This window comes from Heloderma suspectum, chromosome 10, assembly GCF_057233095.1.
Source record: "Heloderma suspectum isolate Gila_16-S chromosome 10, 16-S_ref, whole genome shotgun sequence".
Classification (NCBI taxonomy): Eukaryota; Metazoa; Chordata; class Lepidosauria; order Squamata; family Helodermatidae; genus Heloderma; species Heloderma suspectum.
Genome location: NC_139467.1, coordinates 19,095,209 through 19,117,338, shown reverse-complemented (window position 1 = coordinate 19,117,338; position 22,130 = coordinate 19,095,209). Strand labels below are relative to the sequence as shown.

Genomic DNA, 22,130 nt, shown 5'->3' with positions numbered 1-22,130 from the left:
TTGAAGGCAAAAGGAGAAGGGGACAGCAGAGGATGACATGGCTAGATAGCATCACCGATGCAATGAATATGAATTTGAGCACACTCTGGGAAAGAACGGAGAACAGGAAGGCCTGGCGTGCTATGGTCCATGGGGTCACGAAGAATCGTACATGACTTAACGACTGAACAACAAATCTAACCTTCAAGACTGGGCTGGTTAAGGATAGCAGAGGATTACAGAATTTTGCTCAGGTGGCTGATATTTTTGGAGGGCCACAGGCAGTGCGGGCTCCAGGTTTCTGAAGGCCTTGGGACAAGGCACCCTCAATAGGGCCCCCTCCGTCAGTGAGTCTGCTTTCTCACCACTGTATCACCTGCTACCATTACTCTTCATTCTCTCTCTCATCATTACTACCACTTGCTTGCTTGACAGGCAGAGAGCCAATGAGCAAGGAGGCAGCATCATCTACTGCTCCTCCTCTTCCTCACCACCACCACCACTGTTGTCTGGCCAGAGCAAGAGGCAGGTGAATAAGCAGGTTGCAATGGTGATGAGCACGAACTCCAGGCGCTCTTGTCATTGGGCCCCTGCTGGGACGTGGACCCTCAACAAGTGTCCAGCTGTGCCTACCCTTGACACTGGCCCTGGCCACAGGTTCCCCAGCCTTCCATGATGTGGGATCAAACACCAAGATTTAAACCAGAGATGGAGAACATGTGGCCATTTTCCTTGTCTTAGGAATGTATAGGTTTGGAGAACCATAGTCTTGACTGAATCTCACCACTATGTCCTATCTTGTTTTAATTTTTTTTTAAGTTTTAAGCCTAAAAAAAAAAAGCCCTCCTCATTGTTAGTGGTTGAGGAAGGGGACTTTGGCTGAGCAAGAGTAGCTTACAACATCTCAGAGAAAATATGGATTGTTCGGAGGACAAAAAATGTCTCTATGGGAAAAAAGATGTGTGTTTTTTTTAAAGTATTTACTGCATTTCCCTCTCAAAGACCTTCACATCTCTACTTGCATGTAGATACATTGTACTATTTGGGCACAGTCCTATGCCTAGACAGAGTCATGCTAAGGAATGTTGGGAGTTGTAGGACTTTTTTCTGTCTGAACATGCATAGGGTTGTGCCCTGAAATGTTTAAAAACCTAAAATAGATAATAAATTCCAACCAAAATAAGTTGTGACTTGTGGAAAAAAGGGCATCAATTCTTGTCACTGCTGCTACATTTTGTGTTTTGGGGGGGAGGGAGAGCAACTCCTGCCTGATCACAGCAACAGTAAAATCCTGGTTTTCTTTATGGTATTTTATGCGCAGGTTTGTAAAAACAAAACAATTCTACTGAACCCATCAATTCGGCGGCTGTGTCACTCTAACCTTTTCCTATCTCTATTATGCCCCCGACAGAAGGGGAGGAAAGGAGTCCCACTCTATTCCCGCCTTCTTGTCTGACTGACATGCAAACCGAGCGAAGGCTTGCTTCGCGCCTCTCTGATGGACAAGGGCCCCCAACCACTCCCATCGCCGGTTCTATCCGACGGGAACGGGTAGCCGGGAGAGAGACCCCGCCCCCTTTTCTTACGACTGACAAGAAGACGAACCAATGACTTCTTCCCAGTCGAGATCATCCGGCTCTCCCATTGGCTGCTGTGGGCGGGTTCCGAGCCGGAGCGGTTCCTCCCTCTTATGGTGGTTTTTTAACAGCAGGTAGGTAGGGAGGTGGTTTTTGGTGCCCCGGAGCGGGTGGGGGAGGGGACTGGCCTCCCGGGCGGCGGGGGGCGGCGGGAGAGGAGGCCGCTTGAGGTAACTTTTACCTCAGGGAGCTGTGAGGGGCGGGCCAGGGAAGCGGTGACGGGCCTTCGGGCTTGTGGGGCGAGGGAGAGACTGCCCGGCCTTAATGGGCTTCCTCCCTGGGTAGGGAATGGTACCCATTTGCCCTTCGTCCAAGAGCATCTCTTCCAGTCTCTCCTCTCCTTTCAGTGCCCCATTGACACCGACATGGGTGCTTCAGGGGCAGAGAAACGCGCCTTTTTAAAAGGCTCGTCTTAGGGTTGCCAAGTCGCCAGTGGACAAAGGAGGAGGAGGAGGAGGAGAAAAGCCTGGCCTGCTCCTGCGCCTTTAACAGAGGTTTGATCTGCAGGCAGGATCCAGGTGCAGCTTTTCGTGCGCGGCTGGAGCGAAAACGTTAACCTTCTGCTCATTCCTGCAGATCAAAACTACTGCTAAAGGGGCTGCTGAGTCAAAACGTGGCAACCCTAGCTTTTTTCTTCTTTAATTGTTTCAAAATATTTATATATGGCCCTTCCGCAAGCTTGTTTTATTTATTTACTTCTATATCCAGCCTTCCTTTTGAGGAAGTTCAAAGCAACGTACAGGGTTCTTCACACGCACAATTTCATCGTCACAACAGCTCCGCAAGTTTGGCTAGGCTGAGAGGTAGCGACTGGCCCAAGGTCACCCAGTGAGCTTCATCATGGCTGAGGGTGGATTTGGGGATGCATCTCCAAGGCTAAATACACTTGCTTGTCTATATAGTCACGCATTCTCTTAAAAGGCTATAATCCTATGCTTGCATATTTGGGAGTGAAGCTTGTAGAACACAAATCAAATTTACTTCTGAGTAAACATGTAAGAGGATTGGGATGTATGGCTTCAATCCTATGAATGGTTACTTGAGGTAACCCCCACGGCCCGTGGTAGGACTTCTCAGGAAGTGTGTGAGGGTGGAATTGCGCTGTAAGGATGCAACACCAGCCTTTCTTTCGAGGAGAGCTTCAGCTGTTGGGAGGTATAGAAATTAAATAAATAAACAAACACCATGCATATTTAACAACTGAGATTTCTTGCCGAGTAAATAGGCAATAAGATTTTGCTGCTTGGCTGCAATTCTAGGCATGCTTGCTTGGAAATAAGCCCTGTGGAAATCAGCGGAATCTGCTTATAAGTAGATGTGCATAGAACTGGACAGTAAAAAACATTTTTGAGATGCAATTTGTGTCACAGGTGAATATCTTTAATATGGAATAGAACACAGAAGAGACACGACTCAATTTTAAATGAGCAGAATATTCTTGCAGCTGTTTGCTTTATTTTTGAATACATTGATACCCTGTTCTTTCTTGAAGGAGCTTGGAATAGCTTTCCTATGTGGATTTTATTGGGGGAGGGGGCGCTGTTAGACAATTCCCCATCCTTTAATGACACACAAACTTGCCTGGTTTTCTGGCAGTTTCCCACCATCTACTTATTGGTCCAGTCTTGGTTTGAACTGCACCATGCGCCAATGATCTGGACTATTTGCAGATGTTTGCACTGCAGTCTGATTTAAGCAACAAAAAAACTCATTTAAGCCACATATGTAAAAACATCCTTGGACCTGAATCAAATCTAGAGCATTAAAAACCATAGATAGAGATAAAAATACTAGTTACATTTTAGGACTATTGTAAGGATTACTGTGATAATTTATACAAAGTGATTTGTGAATACACTGGCACTATATAAATATTAAGCATTACTATTCCAAGTCAGCCACACTTTATGCTTCACACATTTAAAGAAAAAGCTATCCGGAAGACTCTCTCATAAAAAATTAATGTGAAACCTACATATGGTGATTGTACATGGGGTTTGTCACTGGCCCAGTTCAGACATAATACCAACCATGGTGTAATGCTAAGTGATTGAGCCTGCCTGAGTGTCCCACCCCACCTCCTCTACCAGTGCATACCACAGAAAAAGATTGGGCTTAAACTTTGGACATTAGACAAGGACAAACTCTCATTAGATTAAGCTATTGTTTATTGGAATGAACAAAGTGGTTTCTGATCCTGGCTTGCTGCAGTAACCCATAGTTTAAATTAGCTGCAGCTCCCAGTTTGCACATGAGTACAAGCTGCCATGAGTTTAAACCTGGAAGTGGATGCTTTGAATCTTCTCTGGTGCATGGTAGAGGAGAAGAGGGGAGGGGGTAAAGCTCAACTGTGGTTTAGTGCAGTCTTCCCCAAATGTGCTGGACTACAATTCTCATGGCTGGGGATGATGGGGTTTGTAGTATAACACATCTGGGGGGTACCAGCCTGGGAAAGGCTGGTTTAGCATTATGTCTGAGCTGAGCCATTATGTAAATGAAGGATTGGCCATATTTTCTCTCATGTGTTTTCAGGTTTATTCTCCCTACCACTCACATATTTTCCCAGCCTTCCCCTCTCCACCCCAATATTTTAATCTTTAAAATGTGCATAATTTGTTGCCGTCACATAATTGGAGTGAATTTGGGATATTTTTGCTCAAAATTCTAAGTGGCAGTTGTTGCCATAAGACTTCTGGATAATTAAAGTAGATATGTACAGTCCTGTACATATCTACTCAGGAGTGTCCCATTGAGTTCAGTGGGGCTTACTCTTGAATAAGCGGGTATAGGATTGCAACCTGTATAGATGAAATTACTACTAGAAGAATTTATCTGCCCTTAGTTCTCATTATATCTCTGCCTATGACCTCCACTTTTCCATCTTTGCCACCCTCAGCTACCCTAAACCCTTTTGCTCCCTGAAATGGCCATGCTTTTTATCCCTTGTTTCCATCTCTTCCTGGAACAATGTCCTTTCCTTCAAATTCCTCCCTTTCAGTGTGACCTTTGCCTTATCCTCTTAATCCTTACCTCTAACTGTAAGCTTAAGAACTTGTAGCTGCATTTGTTCACACTCATCTGTTAATATCCTTGTCTTTCTCTCCCTCTGTTTTCCCCATTATCAAATATAGATTGTAAACTCCTTGGGGGCAGGGACCTGTTTTTCTCCTTGTTGAAATCTAAAGTGCCAAGTACACTAATGTGGCTCTATAAATTAATAATTAGTTTCTTCGAAGCATCAAGAGCAGCTGGTTAGCCATAATAGTGAAGGAGTTTTTAATACTGCGTAGGGTTACATCCTAATGCACATTTTGATGACTTCAGCTAGCTAGAGGTAACAAAACATTTGCAATGTATAAATTAGAATATCATCTATTTATCAAGTTGGGAAAGCAAGAAGTGGTGAAGGAGCATCAGAAGGAAGGAAGGCTTGTTCTGAAGTGGGAGGAAGGACACAGAGCTGCTTTTCTTGCCACAGATTCCATGCCAGGTCAATCTGCTGGTGTGAATACATGCTAATATTCTTGGACAAGAGTACTGTCATCACTAGGGCTAACTGGTCCTCCTCCTCAACAAAATGCAGTTTACAGTGTCTTTCAACCTGCTCAGCTGGGCCCAACCCACTTCACTACTGTTGCCTTGTCCTAGAATCTGGGGCAGTGAAGTAAAACAGGTGAACTCCTGGTATGGAAGCAGCTTTAGTTTTCAGTCACATTCAGATTGCCCCAAATAAATCAGTTGCCAGGATGGTGCCTTGTTTGGATACACCAATTACCTGATGGGCTTGTCTACATTTACTATGAGGCACAGGGCTGTTTTTTCTAACCAAATGCAAAATTTTGTGTGCTGCTGTCATCTACTTTGCATCTCAAGATGCATTTTACAGGAAACACACCATGTATATAGTATACCATGAAAACAATGCAAATCGTTAAAGTCCCCACCTCTTTAATTGAGCATGGATAGAAATGGGCTATAGGCCTACTTGGAGGAAAACCCCACTACCTTTGCATCCTTAGAATAACAGTTTCAACTAATACAGGGCTATGTGTCTCAGCAAATTAAGCATGGGGCTTTTGCTTAGATGGATCACTGTGGCTTATGTTCAAATCCCATAGTTTGCCATGTTGAGGGCGACTTGGACTCTGCACCTTTCAGGTGGGTATTTGTGAGCCAGTGTAGTACAGGTGTATGGGTTTTCAACTGGAAGGTCTGAAACCACCAGTGGATTACACCCTATTCCCAAGCGGATTGCACCAATGGCATCACCACCATTTTTGTTTAGAATTTCTACCCCCTCCTTTAAAAAAAGAGAGAAACAGAAATACAGGGAGAGACCAGATGCAAAGGGGACAAAGCTCTTTTGCCTTGCATTGTTTATAAGGAATTGTGGTAGCAGCAGCTTGGTACAATGGGGTGAGAAAAGCAGCATTTGCAAAAATTCGTTTTTCTACGCTGCTATTAAAGGTACAGTAGCCTTGCTCTCTTCCCTTTATATCTGGATATAGAATCAGAGTTGGAGGGGGGCCTAGTAGGTCATCTAGTTCAATCCCCTTCTTGATAAATCCAGAGGTAGAGCATCCTCAACAGGTGGCTGTCCAGCCTCTGCTTGAAGACACCAGCAATGGAGAGCCAGCCCCCTTGCCAAATAATTGGTCCCATTGTTGAACTGATCTTCCCATTAAGAACTTTCTCCTAATGTTCAGTTGAAATCTACCCTCCTGTAACTTAAGCCCATTAGATATAGTCTTGCCCTCTGGGGCAGCAGAGAGATAGATCTTTGCCCTCTTCTATGTCTTCAAATGTCTTTCAGGCATTTGAAGAATGCTATCATGTACTCCCTCGATTCTCTTGTCTGCATGCTAAACATACCCAGTTCCTTCAACCTTTCCTCATAGGACTTGTTTTCCATACTTCTGACCATCTTTGTTGCCACCCTCTGAACCCATTTCAGTTTGTCTACATCTTTCTTAAAAGTGCAGCACCAAGTACTGAACACAGTAGTACAGATAAGGTCTGACTAATCTGGAATAAAGTGGAATTCTTGTGAATGAGAAACTATGATTCTGTTAATGCAGCCTAAACTCACATTAGCCTTTTTTGCAGCTTAGAGAAATGGACATACAGGGTAAAATTTTGTTTTTTTATAGTGAATCTTGTATTGCAAGTTGGGAGTAAAGGTGGGTCTTTGGGGCTAAAAGGGATGAAGACTTCTGGTGCAGTGAACAGAGACAGAGTTCCGATCTCTGAAGCTGACTGGGCCAGTCACACACTCTCAGCATAACCTGTGTCACAGGGTTAGCAAGGCTAAAAGGGGGACATTCCCATGTAAGCTGCCCTGTACTACTTGGAAGCAGGATGGGATCCAAGCATTTAGCCACTATTCCTACCATCAGCATCATATTTTTAGGCACCTGGGCATCCAAGATTTTTCTAGCACTGATTAGAGACATCCATATCTTTTCCCATTTTAATGAGGGAGATCATGCAAGTTAGTTGACATTTAATGTGAGCATATGTGATCCGACTTTTCTGAAACTGGGTGTATATACAAAGCCAAAGGCTGGTTTACTGGATTAAACACTGGTTTTTGTAAACTGAGCTTCCTTCCCACAGGAGAAGCACTACTTTGATTGCATTTTCTTGTGAGCTGGTGACCTGCCCTGTATTGAGTCCTCTACATCTGGTATGAATGGAAAGATGTAGCTATTGTGGCTGCTCTGAGTTCAGTTTCCTGGATTTGGAGGCCGCGTAATCTACACCCTCTGTATGAATGGCATATGGAGGTGGGTCAAGCATCACCTATGAAGCATTCCCTACATGGAGACTGGGAACCCTGAAACTCATCGCTTTTAAATTTCCTTCCCTTGTATCTGAGTTGCTGGTGCTTGGACTCTTGTAGGCCTGACCTTGGGTGCATAAACGTCTGTCAACAAAACACTTTGGTTTTCCTTGATAACAATGAGGCGTGATAGACCACAAGAGCGGGCAGCCAGCTGGCCAGCAGAGCACATAAAGGTGCTCCTTGCCCTGTGGACCGAGGCAGCAGTCACTCATGATCTTAGCTCCCACGGGAGGAACCGTGCAGTCTATGATGGCATTTCTCAGCGCCTTGCAGAAATGGGCATTTACCGAACCGGGGACCAGTGTCGGGAGAAAATGAAAGGCTTGAAAGTAGCTTACCGCAAAGCTAAAGAAAATAACTCGGTGGGACGGCCACCTATCAAGTGTCCATTCTATGACGAGATTGACCAGATAATGACACAGTATATAAACTGCAGGCCAGGCTTTCCCTCGGAGGTTGGTGAGGGGCCCAGTGTCACTGCAGACAGACAGGAAGCCCTCTCGATCTCTGAGCCCTGGGGGACCCAGTCTGGCATCTCTGAGCGTTGGGGGTCCCAGGCCTCTGGGCACTGGTTGTCACAGACTGCCGCCTCTGAAAGCCAAGGGACTGATGAATTCAGCTACGCCCAGGCAGAGTCCCAGGATGCCTTTGGAGAGATCCAAGTCATCCCAGTTCAGGTGAAGGAAGAGGAATCGGAAGACGAAATATCACCTGAGCTGGGTAAGCGCCCTTGTTCATTTTGCCTGGGTTTGTGTCAACAGAGCTTCTGCTGGAGGATACCTCAGGTGGGGCTGGCATCCTTTGTAGAATATACTGTGCCTGTTCTTTTGATTTTGAAGTATTTGCTTAATTTCAGTATTTTATTGGGCCTTTAGCCTCCAATGCCTTTGACCTGCACTTCCTTATGTCCTTGGTACCCCAAATATATCTCAAGCACTGGCTCTTCTCCAGCTCTCCTGAGGAAACTGTCTGGATGTCTCACAAGATCTGCTGTCTTTGTCCCTGTTTATCACAATCTTTATGCCTATCACAAAATCCTTCTTTGTTGCCTCAGTCAAACAACCCAAACATAAACCTCAGTCTTGCACAGATTGGACACCTGTCCTGGACGAATGTCCTCTGTGCAAAGGCATCTATAATACCAACTAGGGACAGCGAGTAGGCACATCTCTCTCCACATCTTGATTCTCACTTGACCTAAGACCTTCATTGCTTTGGGCTGTGGGATCCTCCTGTATAGACAACATGCTATTTATTTATTTATTTATTTTAAATAGTCAACCTTTAAGGGTAAAATTCCTCTCAAGGTGGCTTATGCAGGGGCGTGGGGGTGGATTTCAGATCTGCTTTGTTTTTTACCAAAACCCCAAGATCCAAACAATGCCAGGTGCAAAACGGTGGCATGGGGCAGGGAGTAGAATTGGGGAACAGGAGTGCCTCTCAGCACATGCTCAGCTTAGGAAATTATATTTAGCACCAGAACTGAACTCACAGCCCTTTCATGTAAAACTCCATCCCTGGTTCTCCCCTCACTTGCCCACCATAAGCTTTTTTGGATTCAGTATCTTAATTTAAGTGTCTCCCAAAACAACCTGTTTTTTGTTTCTATTGTTAAACAATTGGGATTTAAAAAACAAAACAAAACTGGCTGATACACTACAAATCATCTAGAGATCAATCAGTTAATCTCAAGGTACCCTCTACCCACACCTAGTTTACATAATAAAATTGAATACAGCAATAAACCTCAAAAAGTAAAAAGCCAGTGATTATAATAAAATAACCATCCAGCCCAGAATACAATAAGACTTAATACACATTTGCAGCTGAAAACCATCAACAGTCCAATAAAACACAACTCAAGAAAAAGTCAAAGAAAACAAATGGGTATTCGGGGCTTTTTGAAAAGCCTGTAATTATGGGGTCTGACTGACCCCAGATGGCAATGAATTCCAAAGGAGTGGGCCCACCGCAGAAAAAGCCCTCTCATACCACCACCCTAACTTTCCTTAAAGGTAGGCAAGAAAGGGCCTTCTTTACGGATCTTAGAGTACAGGCAGACTAATATAAGGGAAGGTGGTCCTTGAAGTAACTTGGACCCAAACCATTTATGTAGGGTTGGGCAATTTGTGGCCTTCCAGATGTTTTGGCCTACAGTTCCCATGATCCCTCATCACTGGCTGTGCTGGCTAGGGCTGATAGAAGTTGTAGGCCAAAAGTTGCCCATGCCTGGTAGGCTGCATAGGTTAAAATGAAGCACTTTGAATTGAAATAAGAGACACCTGCAACCAGTGTAGCTGGTGCAATATAAGTGTCATATAAATTGACCGCAAAGCGCCCACTAGTACTTGGCCAGCCACATTCTGCACTGCATTTTTGGGCTTATTTTCTGTATAAGGAGTTAAACTTTCTGCCTCTGGCCCTACAAATGGATACCCACAACAGGCAAATTCTTTTGATCTCAGGCTTCCAAAAGCTATTTCAGACGTTCAGGAAGAAAAAAAAGAACATGGTGGGCCCTCATGGAACAGTAGCTCTTTAGCATGCAGGTCAGAGACATTGCATGTTTGAATGCACTCCCAGATCAAAATGCTCATAACTGTTTTCTGAGGTGCTAGCTTTCCACATGCAAGGAATCCTAGTTATAGTTGAGCACAAACACATGTTTTGTCACTGCATTCTGAAGTAATTTTATCCTGTGGGGATTGTATCACTTGTTTTTTCTAAAGTTTGATTTGGCTCTCAGTCATAAGAACATAAGAAGAGCCATGCTGGATCAGACAAAAGGCCTATGTAGTCCAACATTCTGTTCACACAGTGGCCAATGGGATGCCTATGTGAAGCCCACAAGTAGGATGTGAGTGCAATAGCAACCTCTCACTCATGTTCCCCAGCAACTGTTGTACAGAGGCATACTGCCTCTGATACTGGACATAATATATAGCCATCATGACTAGTAGCCATTAGTAGCCTTATCCTCCATGAATTTGTCTTAATCCCTTTTAAAAGCCATCCAAATTGGCAGCTATCACTTGTGGTAGTGAATTCCATCGTTTAACTATGTGCTGTGTGAAAAAGTATTTCCTTTTTTCTGTCTTGAATCTCCCACCTTTCAGCTTCATGACCTCAGGTTCTATTATTAGGAGATTATGATTATTATTGTTTTAACTGCCCTAAATAAAGGCTCTCCCTCTCCACTTTCCCCACATGATGCATAATTTTTTACACCCTTGTTATGTCTTCCTATACTCGCGTTTTCTCTAAGCTAAATGTCCCAAACATAATCTTTCTTCATAGAGGAGTTGCTGCAGCCCCTTGATCATTTTGGTTGCCCTTTTCTGCACCTTTTCTAAACCAACTGTATCCTTTTTGAGGTGCTGTGACCAGAACTGTACACAGTATTCCAAGTGTGATCGTACCATAGATTTGTATAAGGGCAGTATGATATTGGCAGGTTTTAAATTTTTAATTCCTTTTCTAATTATGCCCAAAATTGAATTTGCCTTTTTCACAGCACTGGGTCGACATTTTCATCAATCTACCAACCACAACCCCAAGATTTCTTCCTTGCTCAGTCACTACCAGCTCAGGTCCCAACAGCATATATATGAAGTTGGGATTTTTTGCTCCAATATGTCTCACTTTGCAGTTGCTTACATTGAATTGCATTTGCCATTTTAAATCCCATTCTTCCAGTTTGGAGAGATTCCCTCAGTTTTGGAGCTCTTCACAATCCCTTTTTGTTTTAACCACCCCAAATAATTCGGTGTCATCAGCAAATGTGGCCACTTCGCTACTCAGTCTTAATTCCAGATCCTTTATTAACAAGTTTAAAAGTCCTGGGCCCAATAAAGATCCTTGTGGGACTCTACTGTTTACATCCTTCAATGGCTAGAGTTGACTATTTATTCCTATTCTCTGCTTTCTGGTCTTTAACTAGTTACTGATTCATAAGAGGACCTCTCCTCTTATCCTATGAATGCCAAGTTTGCTTAGGAGTTTTTGGTGAAGGACTTTGTCAAAAGCCTTTTGAAAGTCCGAGTAAACAGTGTCTACTGGATCGTCCCTGTACACATGTTTATTGACACTCTCAAAGAACATGAAAAGGATAAGCAAGACAGGACATCCTTTTGTGGAAGCCATGTTGGTTCTTTTTCAGCAGTACTTGTCCTTCTATGCACTGGATAATTCTCCTTTGTAACTGAGGTTTGCCCTACTTGAAAATATATTGCGTATATACACACTGTTGCATTTCTCTAGATATTCACTGTGTTTTGTTGCTTTCGTTATAGATGTGGCCTCACCTATAGTGATGGAGACCCAACCTGCACCAAGACATCTCATCTCTATGCTTGACCAACGTCCCCACCTTCGAACCCGTAAGCAAAAAGCTCAGGGGGATGGGCAGTCAGGCTATCAAAGGGGCACTGGCCAGAAGTGTAACCGTTCACATCAGCTGGAGCTGCAACGAATGCAGAGACAGGTTGCCAATCAAGCAGAAGAGAAACAGAGTTTAGCAGAGTTTATCCAACATGACAAGGAGATGCGCCGTGAGGATAGGGAGTTCCAGGCCCAGCTCTTTGAGAAGCTGTTTCAGAAACAAACTGAGCTTGTCCAGGTGCTGACTCAGCGACCACCTGCCAGTCCTACCTCCACTGCGTGTACCAATGCTCTGCAGACCTTGCAGGTGTCCACAAAGAATGGAGCAGGTACAGCTGCAGGCTCTGGCTCACAGCTACAGGCTTTGCTAGAGCAGATAATGCAAGCTGAAGTATCAGGGAAGGGCCTAACCAGACTCGCAGTGAAGGAAGCACTTGGAGGAGCAGTGAAGGTGCCCCCTGAAGTGCAGTATTGGACTGCTGAAGAAATATTGAGATGGCTGCTATCTCAGCAGTCTCCTGGAGACCAATGTCAAGAGGTGCTGACAGGCCCAAGGCTGCCTCCTGTTGCTGGGCATGTGGGAGCAACCAGAAAGGGTGAGCATCCAGAGGCACAGCTCTCTATTTTGAATCCATTGTGTGATTCCTACCAGAGTTCTGGACAGCAAGCTAAAGGCCAACTTCATAGCAAGGCCCAGCAACTCCATAGCAGCCATTGTGCTAAAGCACTGGAGACAGACATAGACTTAGAGGTGCAGCGTCAGTCTTTCAGGCAGTTCCGCTACCAAGAAGCCCAGGGACCCCAGGAGGTTTACAGGTGCCTGTGGCACCTTTCCCATCAATGGCTGAGGCCAGAGGTCCGTACCAAAGAGCAGATGATGGAGCTGCTGGTTGTTGAGCAGTTTTTGAGTATCCTTCCTGAGGAGATCCAGACCTTGGTACGTGAATGTCAGCCAGAAAATGGCAAGGAGGCTGTGGCCCTAGCAGAGAGATTCCAGCTCCATTTTGAGTCCAAGAGGCAACGGGACCAGGTAAGATCATGTTGAGAGTTACTTCTGATTTTTGCTTGTAGCTGGGAGAGGGGGGTATATAAAACCTCACACATCTTTATGCTTGGCCAAGTGAGTCTAGATGGAATCTTAGGAATCTCATTTATTTTCAGTGAAAGATTCTAGCCCTCAGTTTAAAGAAGGAGGGGACAGAGACTCTGGGCCAAGGGGGGCAAAGGCAACTCTGCAGGGCACAGAAGCCTGCCTTCTGATTCATGGAAGCCTTGCCTGCAACTGCCTTTGGTCTCTTGGCTTTGGTAAACATTGCACAGCCATCCAAGCTTTTTCTAAACAGATCTGATTACTTGAACTTGCTTTTTTAAAAACAAAACAAAAGCAAAACCTGAAGTTCTTACGAGTACAAAACATCAAATTCTGAGCAAACACATTCATGTGAGTAGAATACACTCAATCTTGTTAAAAGGATTCAGAAGGATATACAATAGGATTCAGTCTTTCAAGCACATTTGGAATGAAGTGGTTTCCTCAGCAGGGTTCAAAACTTCAGAGCCCTGGCAACAGACAGCAAGTTCAAATCTGCTGTATTCACCCATGGTCACAAATAACGGGGGACAACTCCTGCATCCTTGGTGGAACTGAAGGGCCTGTTAACTTGAGCAACAGGTGGTGAAAGCAGGTGTGGCATTCTTATTGTTCCAGACACGGGTAACATCTGATGACATGGTTGCAGATTCCCCTCAAGAAGAATTGATTGGGGATCGGAGACAGCCTTGCATCAAAGACAGTCAAGAGAACCCTAGGAGGGCTGGCTTACTTGGTAAGGATTTGCTTATCAGATTGTTTAAGGCTTTGATATCATAGCATAGACTGCTTCCCTGATCCTTCTAGGTTCGTGGGATTATTTGCTGTAGTCTTAATTTGGAAAGCTAAGGCTATCATTCTAGTGAATTTCTACTTACTTCTCTTCCCTGCCCTGTTTTTGTCTGCATACCATAAAGTCTCTAAATTGAATTATAGTATATAACTAGTTTTTCCTTTGTACACTTCATGCTGCAAGATACTACCCCATACTGCCTTCTCAGGAGTAAACAAGTCTGGTAGATTCTGAACTTAGATATGGATGGTTTGACAAATTATTTTTGTTTAGTAAGAGAAGTGGTTTTATTTAGAATCTCAGACCTGCCCAAATTGCCTTCTTCACATTGGGATGATTGGAACTTGTGTAGGCTAGATCAAAATTCACTTAATCTGATTCAGCATCTCAGTTGTAAAGGTGGTAATGGTAATTCTTGTATAAATGGCAGAGTTGGATGGGATCAAAAGGCCAGTTAGCCCAGGCCCTTAGTGCTAAACAAGACCATCCATACAATCCAGATCTCAATTGGAGATCAGGCATTCTGTAGAGAGGAGCCAGTAAACAAAATAGCTCCCCCTTGAGACAGAGGCAAAATATCCTCAGGGTCACTAGCCAATTTGTTGTTTGGGAGAAGGGACCCTGCCTGACCCTAAAAGGAGCAGTTAGTCAGGTCCTTACTATTGACGGCTTTAAAAGGGGATTAGATAAATTCATGGAGGATAAGGCTATTAATGGCTATTAGTCATGATATACTGGATACCTCAGTATCAGAAGTGGCATGCCTCTGTACACAGTTGCTGGGGAATGTGAGCAGGATGGTGCTATTGTATTTATGTCCTACTTGTGCACTTCCCACAAGTGGCTGGTTCTCCACTGTGTGAACAGAATGCTGGACTAGATGGATCCTTGGTCTTAGACAGCATAGCTCTCCTTACATTCTTAATAAAAACCTATCTACCAAGTCATCCTTAGGGAAATGTTAGGCAAAGAGATGTTTGAAGTGTAGCAGAAGTTTGCTTTTTGGAGTACTTGAGACAGAAAAAGGCACTCACCCCACACTTCAAATGACTAAAATGTACGTATGTGCTTACAGAGAGATTGAGCTCTGTTTAGGAAATTGAGTGCTCCTTATTGGGTGGGCCTTGAACAAATCACCTTCCCTCAGCCTCTGTTCCCATATTATGGGAATACTTCTGCATGCCTCAAGGCTTTTGTGAGGATGAAGGAAGACTGCCAAGCATTTTTCACATTCCTAATTATTCCTAATTATTCATGCTGTATCAAGGCCCTCCCTGAGGATTTGGTTCTTCAGAAACCTGTTAAGTAAGGAAACATGATCCTCCAGGGTTGAGTGGAGCCCTGCTGCATCTGTGGGCCTGGAACCTACATTCCCCACTACTGATTCCCAGCCTAGGGCCTTAACCACAAGCCCATCTGTTATTTTTCTATCTTGGCAGGTCTCTCAAGATAAACTTATTCTCCATCTTCAGGTACAGAAGTGCACCTTCGGCTGAGGAAGAGACCAAAGTCAGGTCCGAGGGAACGGATTGTGCCCAAACAAGATGGAGAACATGGAGAAGCAGCAACAAAGCAAAGGAAGATGGATAATAGCTTAGAGGAGCAAGAGATGACTGAGGCTGGGGAGAAGGCAAAGCAAATACCAACCCCTCTGCCAGGAAAGCAAGCTGGGAAAACAAAAGGGCGGGGAAGATCTATTCCAGGGTATAATGTTGTTGTGGCTGAGGAGAACCAGGTTGAGGGGGAAGCCAAGATAGAGGGCAGTGGCACAGTTTCAGAATCTCTGAATGGGGTACTTTCTTCCAGTGCATTGTGTGAGCAGAAGGCATCAGCTGGCCTTGGGCCATCTCGGTTGGTTTTTGACAAGGATGTCACTGTGTCCAGCCCCCAACTTGGGAATGATGGTCACATGTCCCCTGAGGTAGATGGTCCATCACTCAGTGACAGCATTGACATTTTACTGGATTCTCCCTGGAGTGGAAATGGCAGTGGTGACACAACTCACAATGGGCCATCTGGTTCCAGGATGCTACCACCCTGTGCCAGCTGCACTGTGTTGAAGGCTGAACTGGACACTGTACGTGAGGAGCTCAGACTCACCCAAGGTAAATCTCTGGCCATGAGGGGGGACTGTCTACTTCACCGTGAGAACCTTTTGGTCCCTATCTGCCTTGTTTGCAAGCACCTGTATAGCGACTGTGTGCTCATATGATGGATGATACACCTTGTTTGAATTGTTAATGCCTGTCATTACTCCTATTTTACTTTTGCTTAGCATTGGACACAGGTGCACTGGTTATATTACAGAACTGAAGTCCTGTAGTCGCTGCCCAGAAGAATAATTGCTGGGCTATATACATTATGTACACCCAGGGGGATGCCACTGAAACCAGCATCCCCTATAGTAATTCCCACTGCCCTCTCTTGTCATGATGCCCAGCATAGTGATGCTGAGTGGCATATCAGGTGCTTTCAGCTGTTATGGCACAAAGGGGGACAATACTGATGGTGGCAGTCTGCATAACTGGCCTTGACTGGACATTTTGCCTAGAAAAGCAGAATGTAAATTTAATATAAATATATGTTTTATATAATATAAATAAAAATAGCCCAGCTTGTACTCTAAACACAAGTAAATAATTTTATGAAGAAATAGTGAGGATGGGATTGGGGAGTATCCATTGGTGACAGGAAGTACTGATGAGATCATACTTCAGTGGCCTAGAAAAGGCTTTACAAATACTGTGGGTTTTGAGCAGGGATCTGAAGGAAGGAAGGCAGATAGTGGGTAACAGATGCAGACTATTACAGATGTAGAGAGCAGCATGGTAGAAGATACAAGGGGAGGTGTGAACAATAGCAGACACCAGAACAGAGAAAGCTAGAAGGATGAGAAATATATACAGTCACGGCCAGAAATATTGGAACAAGGATATGTTTTGGCAGTTGGCCTCTGTACACCACCACATTGAAGTTGAAAGGAAACACACCCAGATGGGAGCGAAGTCAGGACTTTCATCTGTAATTCAAGGGGTTTGACAAAAGTGGGGCACTAACCATTCAGAAAGGCCAGCCAGTGGCATACACACACACCCATCATTGGTGGCTCATAAGTAATGGAATGAATGGCTGACAAGCAGCTGCATGGCCAGGTGTGGCCTGTTTCCTGGTACCCCATGACCAATCAAGCAGATAAAAGGCCTGGAGGTGGTTCTGAGTGTTATATTTGCATTTGGTAGCTGTTCACTGGAACCCCCAACATGAGGTCCAAAGAGGTGTCCATGCGAGTGAAGGAGGCCATTGTTAGGCTGAGGAAACAACATAAACCCATCAGAGAGATAGCAAAAACATTGGGAGTGGCCAACACAACAGTTTGGAACATCCTGAAAAAGAAGGACGTAACTGTCAAGCTCAGCAACAGCAAAAGTCCTGGAAGACCACGGAAGACAACTAAAGTGGATGACCGCAGAATACTGCCCATGGTGAAGAGGAACCCTTTCACAACATCTAGCCAGGTCAGGAATGCTCTTGAGGAGGTAGGCATGTCATTGTCAACATCTGCAGTCAAGAGACGGCTTTATGAAGGTAAATACAGAGGCTTCACAACAAGGTGCAAACCACTGGTAACGCTCAAGAACCGAAAGGCCAGATTAGCCTTTGCCAGCAAACACCTAAAAAAGCCGGCCCAGTTCTGGAATAAGATTCTTTGGACTGATGAAACCAAGATTACCTTGTACCAGAATGATGGGAAGAGAAAAGTATGGAGAAGGAAAGGAACAGCTCATGATCCAAAGCATACCACATCATCTGTCAAACATGGTGGAGGCAGTGTTATGGCATGGGAATGTATGGCTGCCAATGGAACCGGGTCACTGGTGTTTATTGATGGCCTGAGTGCTGATAAAAGCAGCAGGATGAATTCTGAAGTGTAGAGGGCTATACTTTCTGCTCAGAGTCAGCCGAATGCTGCCAAACTGATAGGACACTGCTTCATACTGCAGATGGATAATGACCCAAAACATACAGCAAAAGCTACCCAAGAGTTTCTCAGGGCAAAGAAGTGGGATGTTCTTCAATGGCCAAGTCCGTCACCTGATCTCAACCCAATAGAGCATGCTTTTCACTTACTGAAGACAAGACTGAAGGCAGAAAGACCCACAAACAAGCAGCAGCTGAAGGCAGCTGCAGTAAAGGCCTGGCAAAGCATCTCGAGGGAGGAGACTCAGCATTTGGTCATGTCCATGGGTTCCAGACTTCAGGCAGTCATTGACTGCAAAGGATTTTCATTCAGGTATTAAAGGCGATCCTTAAGTTTGAAATGATGTTGGATTGTTCCATTACTTATGAGCCACCAACGATGGGTGTGTGTGCATGCCACTGGCTGGCCTTCCTGAATGGTTAGTGCCCCACTTTCGTCAAACCCCTTGAATTACAGCTGAAAGTCCTGACTTTGCTCCTATCTGGGTGTGTTTCCTTTCAACTTCAATGTGGTGGTGTACAGAGGCCAAGTGCCAAAACAGTTATCCTTGTTCCAATATTTCTGGCCCTGACTGTAGTTTAGGATACACAGTTTTATACTTAAGGCTCTAGGATTTGAAAAGTTGATCCACAAAGTCAGTGCAGCACTGTAAAGAGAGATGGGGTAGTATATTATTAGGATCAGAGAGAGAGAGATTATTGACTAAAGAAAGATGGCAGGAAGGAAGATTCCAGAACTTAGCAAGAATTGTTAGCAACTCTTTCTGGCAATCACTGTGTCTGCTGACAGCCCCATAAATGCATCTATCACTTTTTCTTTTCTCTTTGATAATTTGTACAGCTTCCACACTGTATGGGCTGAGTGGTACCTCTTTACAAGACTTATCAGAGGCTCTTGGCACTGTCGTGCACATCCTCAACAACAGGAAGTCCCCATCAGCAACAAGCGCATCCCTGAATGTCACAGAAATCCCCAATAGGCCAGTATGGCGCGAGAGAAATGTAAGTATCTTCTCTTTGCTACCCTTTTAAAAACCTCCGGTTTGTTTAAAAACCTCCGGTTATTTCTATATAATCTAGTTTTCACTTTTCCTTCTTCAAAAACAGGCATGTTATGTCTCTCCACACTGAAGGCTGGTAAAAGGAGAGAGCACAGCAGCAAGGATGTGGGAATAGTAGAATGCCATCCCAAAACACTTGACTTTGCTACTTGCGCTGTATGGTAGGGTCTGCCGTTGCCCCATCACTCCAGAGCAAATGCCTACATGAGGAGCTGATAGTGTGGAGAGTTCTAAAATGTAGGCAATCTGACCTTATGATCACGGGTCACGGGTTCCCTTTTCTCTTGGTCTAGAAGATCCTTAATACCACCCCTCACAGTAGCTTCGACTGCTCAAACTGGATGGCTTCAGATGCAACTTTTTGGGGAATAGGCCAGGCCAAAGTTCCATTCCCAATAAGATTCTTCAGTTTGCAGATGAGAAAGACTGTGGCTGTGTTCAGATGTCATGCTAAATCATAGTTGAGTGCGACATGAATGAGCCACAGCAAGCCTCAGGCTCATGCATTCCCTCTAGAGAAGTAGTCATAAAGAGGAGTTTGGAAGCTTTTGCTTCCACCATTGCTTAACTGTGGTTTGTTGTTTTGTTTGAATCAACAAACTGGTTAATGTTAATAACAAAAATGCAAAAAGAAAACAAGTGACGAAGTCACAACAGTGTCTATTTATTGTTTGTTTTGCCTGCCCAATGTTTTGGAGAACAAGTCTCCTTCAGGGGCTGCCTGCATTAACTGAATCTGCTTCAACATCTGAACGCTAAACCATATTAAAGCAGAAGCAAATGGTTCTGAACAACTCGCAGCCGTGCCATAGGAAGAAAGTGGGGAGGAGCGCATGAGCATAAGGCTTGTTGCAGCTTGTTCACAGCATGCTAACCTATGGTTTAGCATGACATTCAAATGCAGCCAGTGGGTAGAACTCTGAAGCCTTGGCCAGATGTAAAGATGTGCTGAACATAATGTAGCTTACGGAGTAGTCATTGAGGGAAAATGCAGGTTGCCTAGGCAGGTGGCACAATGGCCTCCCTCAGACCCATTTCTGTGCGTGTCTGAGCAGTGGAAAATTGCCCTATCTCTCACGAACAAGTGCAATGTATCCAGGTATGTGGTTCTCACTTCTGCTGATGAACGGCCAATGGCTTCCCATTTGCATGAATGAGGGTAAGCAAAACCAACTTGGCTGGGCATATTTATCCTAACCCATAGTCATAACTTGGGGAAACTTTTAACACATAGATTAATGGTGCTTCCTAAACCACCAGAATATCTGGTCTTGTTTACTTATGGGGGATGGAGGAAAATGTGTAAATTTTTGAGGACTTTTAAAAAGGACATTTGTTTATAGAAAATCTTTACATTTTTAGTGTTGCCGCTATGCTTAGTTTCATTCCCTGAATAGCATGTAAGATACATGAAACTTTTGCTCTGCTACTAATAGTTTTTAACCTCTTATTTAGCATTTCTGAAACGTCACATGGGCTGAACTTACCCCACTGCCAAGAAATTCAGCAGCAATATTGACAACGTTAGAATGAGGACCTGAATTAAAAAGGAAGAAAAACGCCCTCAGCTCTTGGTTGTCTGAGACTTATAACTGACCTTGCTACATTCATTCTCTTTTTTCTCTCTCTCTTCCCCCCCCACCCCCCCACCCCCTGACATCATGTAAGTTCCTCAGGCTGCAGCAGGATCTGGAGCTGATGCTCTTTGCTTCCTGTAGTGCAGATGTTGATTGTCATTACTTTGTCTTTTTTATGTTACCCTAGGTTTTGTGTGTGTGTTTTTTTTATACAGTAGTGGATGTTTCTTCCCTTTTCTGCTTGGGTCTAAAACCTCTAAATAAAGCAACTGGGAATGACTTTGTGTACTGTCTGTGGGCAATAAATAGCATATGTATCGAGCCAATTGGCACGAATACCGAGGGGATGTGGAGGCTCCTCCTTATTCAAGTCTTAAATCAAAATTCCTGTATAAAAGGCCTCCAAAGGGAATCTTGGCCTAGACAAAGGCCTTGAAATGTCTAGTCTGCTTTTATATATGCTAAAAAAGGTTTTCAGTTTTGTTTTGTTTTATTTGTGGTATTTCTCATTATACTTTCACAGGTAAAATAATTACAATCACCATGGACTCTGATTCTTACCATCAACCACTTAGGGCACAATCCTATGGGATCCACCTTGGGTACTCGTAAGCCTCCAAGTTTGGAGGCTTACGAGTATCCAATGCAGAGTGTGAGGCACATTGCACCTCCTGCTCTACATTTCAACTAGATGGGCATTTTTGCCCATCTAGCGGAGACTTCAGAGAGGGGGAGGGAAGGAGACTGCGGATAGTTCGTCTCCTCCCCTCCCCGCCAACCGGCACACTCCATTTTACTCCCTACAAGCTCATGTTCGCGAGCTCATAGCAGCTGCCACTGTGGTTCTCTTTGCACTGGTTGTGAGGGGGAGGGGGCGGGAAATGCAGTTTGCTGGCTATGAGGTTGGAGCCCCATTTCCGACTTCAGAGTCAGGAAACTGAACAATCTTATGTCCCCCAGACGTTGCCTAGGGACCATAGACTTGCTCCCTAAATAAGATTATTATTGATATACCATCAATGCACACAGTGATTAACAGCATAAGCAAAATAGATATGTTCCAAGGGACATACAGTCTGACGTTTGGTGGTCTGGGAGCTGAGGGAAGGGATGGCTGTAGTTACATATTTGGATTTCATTGTAGTTGAGGACAAAGACTTATTTACTGCAGTTCATACTCTTCTCATACTCTGACAAGCTGAGGCTGGCTTCTAATGCTTTTACAGAAACAAGGATGGAGGTAGGCAACATATCAGTGCTCCAAGCACTTGTCTGTGAACTGAATAGATGTAGCTGCCTTATGCCAAGATGGACCATGTGTCTATCTGTTCTGGCTGATGGGGGCTGTCTAGAGTGTTAGATAAGGGTTTCCCCAGCCCTGCTCCTTGAAATCCATAGAGCTGAGGTAGGAGTGGGAAGCAGAGACTGAACATTGGACCTTCTTTGAGCAAAGCATACTACTGAACTATGTCTCCTCTCCCAGAAAGTATGATTCCAGGATAGCTGGAGATAACTGGATTGGAGCATTTATTTAACGTAGATCCAAAGAGGCTTACAATAACTTATAAACATATAGACATCAGCTAATCAGTTAAAAACAAATAAAACAACAGTTCATCATGCGATTCCAGGGACCCATTTAAAATAAAAGTGTTGTATGTAACAGTGAGTCATGTTATCTTCACATCTACATTTTATTATCTGCCAAAGGATCTGGGATTGCCAAATTCTTTGGCATATCTGGCTTTATCAGTTCCTATCATTTTCTGTGTTAGTGGGGAAATGAATTA

At 44.3% G+C, this 22,130-nt stretch overlaps 1 protein-coding gene across 4 annotated transcripts; it reads left to right on the top strand.

Annotated features, from left to right (window-relative positions):
- Positions 1-1,645: 1,645 nt before the first annotated feature.
- On the top strand, positions 1,646-20,880 carry LOC146337884 (uncharacterized). Of its 4 annotated transcripts, XR_014785111.1 has the most exons (8): positions 1,646-1,690; positions 7,233-8,181; positions 11,754-12,871; positions 13,550-13,667; positions 15,197-15,829; positions 18,544-18,704; positions 18,810-19,000; positions 20,219-20,880. XR_014785111.1 is itself a non-coding variant. In XM_084815397.1 (7 exons), the coding sequence occupies exons 2-7, from the start codon at positions 7,578-7,580 to the stop codon at positions 20,225-20,227; spliced, it is 2,643 nt and encodes an 880-aa protein (XP_084671523.1). In that variant the 5' UTR covers positions 1,646-1,690; positions 7,233-7,577; the 3' UTR covers positions 20,228-20,821. The 4 variants fall into 4 exon arrangements, 3 of the variants coding, with proteins under 3 accessions (XP_084671523.1, XP_084671522.1, XP_084671521.1); XM_084815397.1 differs by lacking the exon at positions 18,810-19,000 and having other exon boundaries at positions 20,219-20,821; XM_084815396.1 differs by having other exon boundaries at positions 18,810-20,618.
- The last annotated feature ends 1,250 nt before the right edge of the window (positions 20,881-22,130 follow it).

Bases quoted from the DNA above. Each gene is read 5' to 3' on its own strand.
- LOC146337884 (XM_084815395.1), top strand. From the start codon at position 7,578: ATGAGGCGTGATAGACCACAAGAGCGGGCAGCCAGCTGGCCAGCAGAG. The intron at 8,182-11,753 runs GTAAGCGCCCTT...CTTTCGTTATAG, and splicing joins CGAAATATCACCTGAGCTGG to ATGTGGCCTCACCTATAGTG. The intron at 13,668-15,196 runs GTAAGGATTTGC...CTCCATCTTCAG, and splicing joins TAGGAGGGCTGGCTTACTTG to GTACAGAAGTGCACCTTCGG.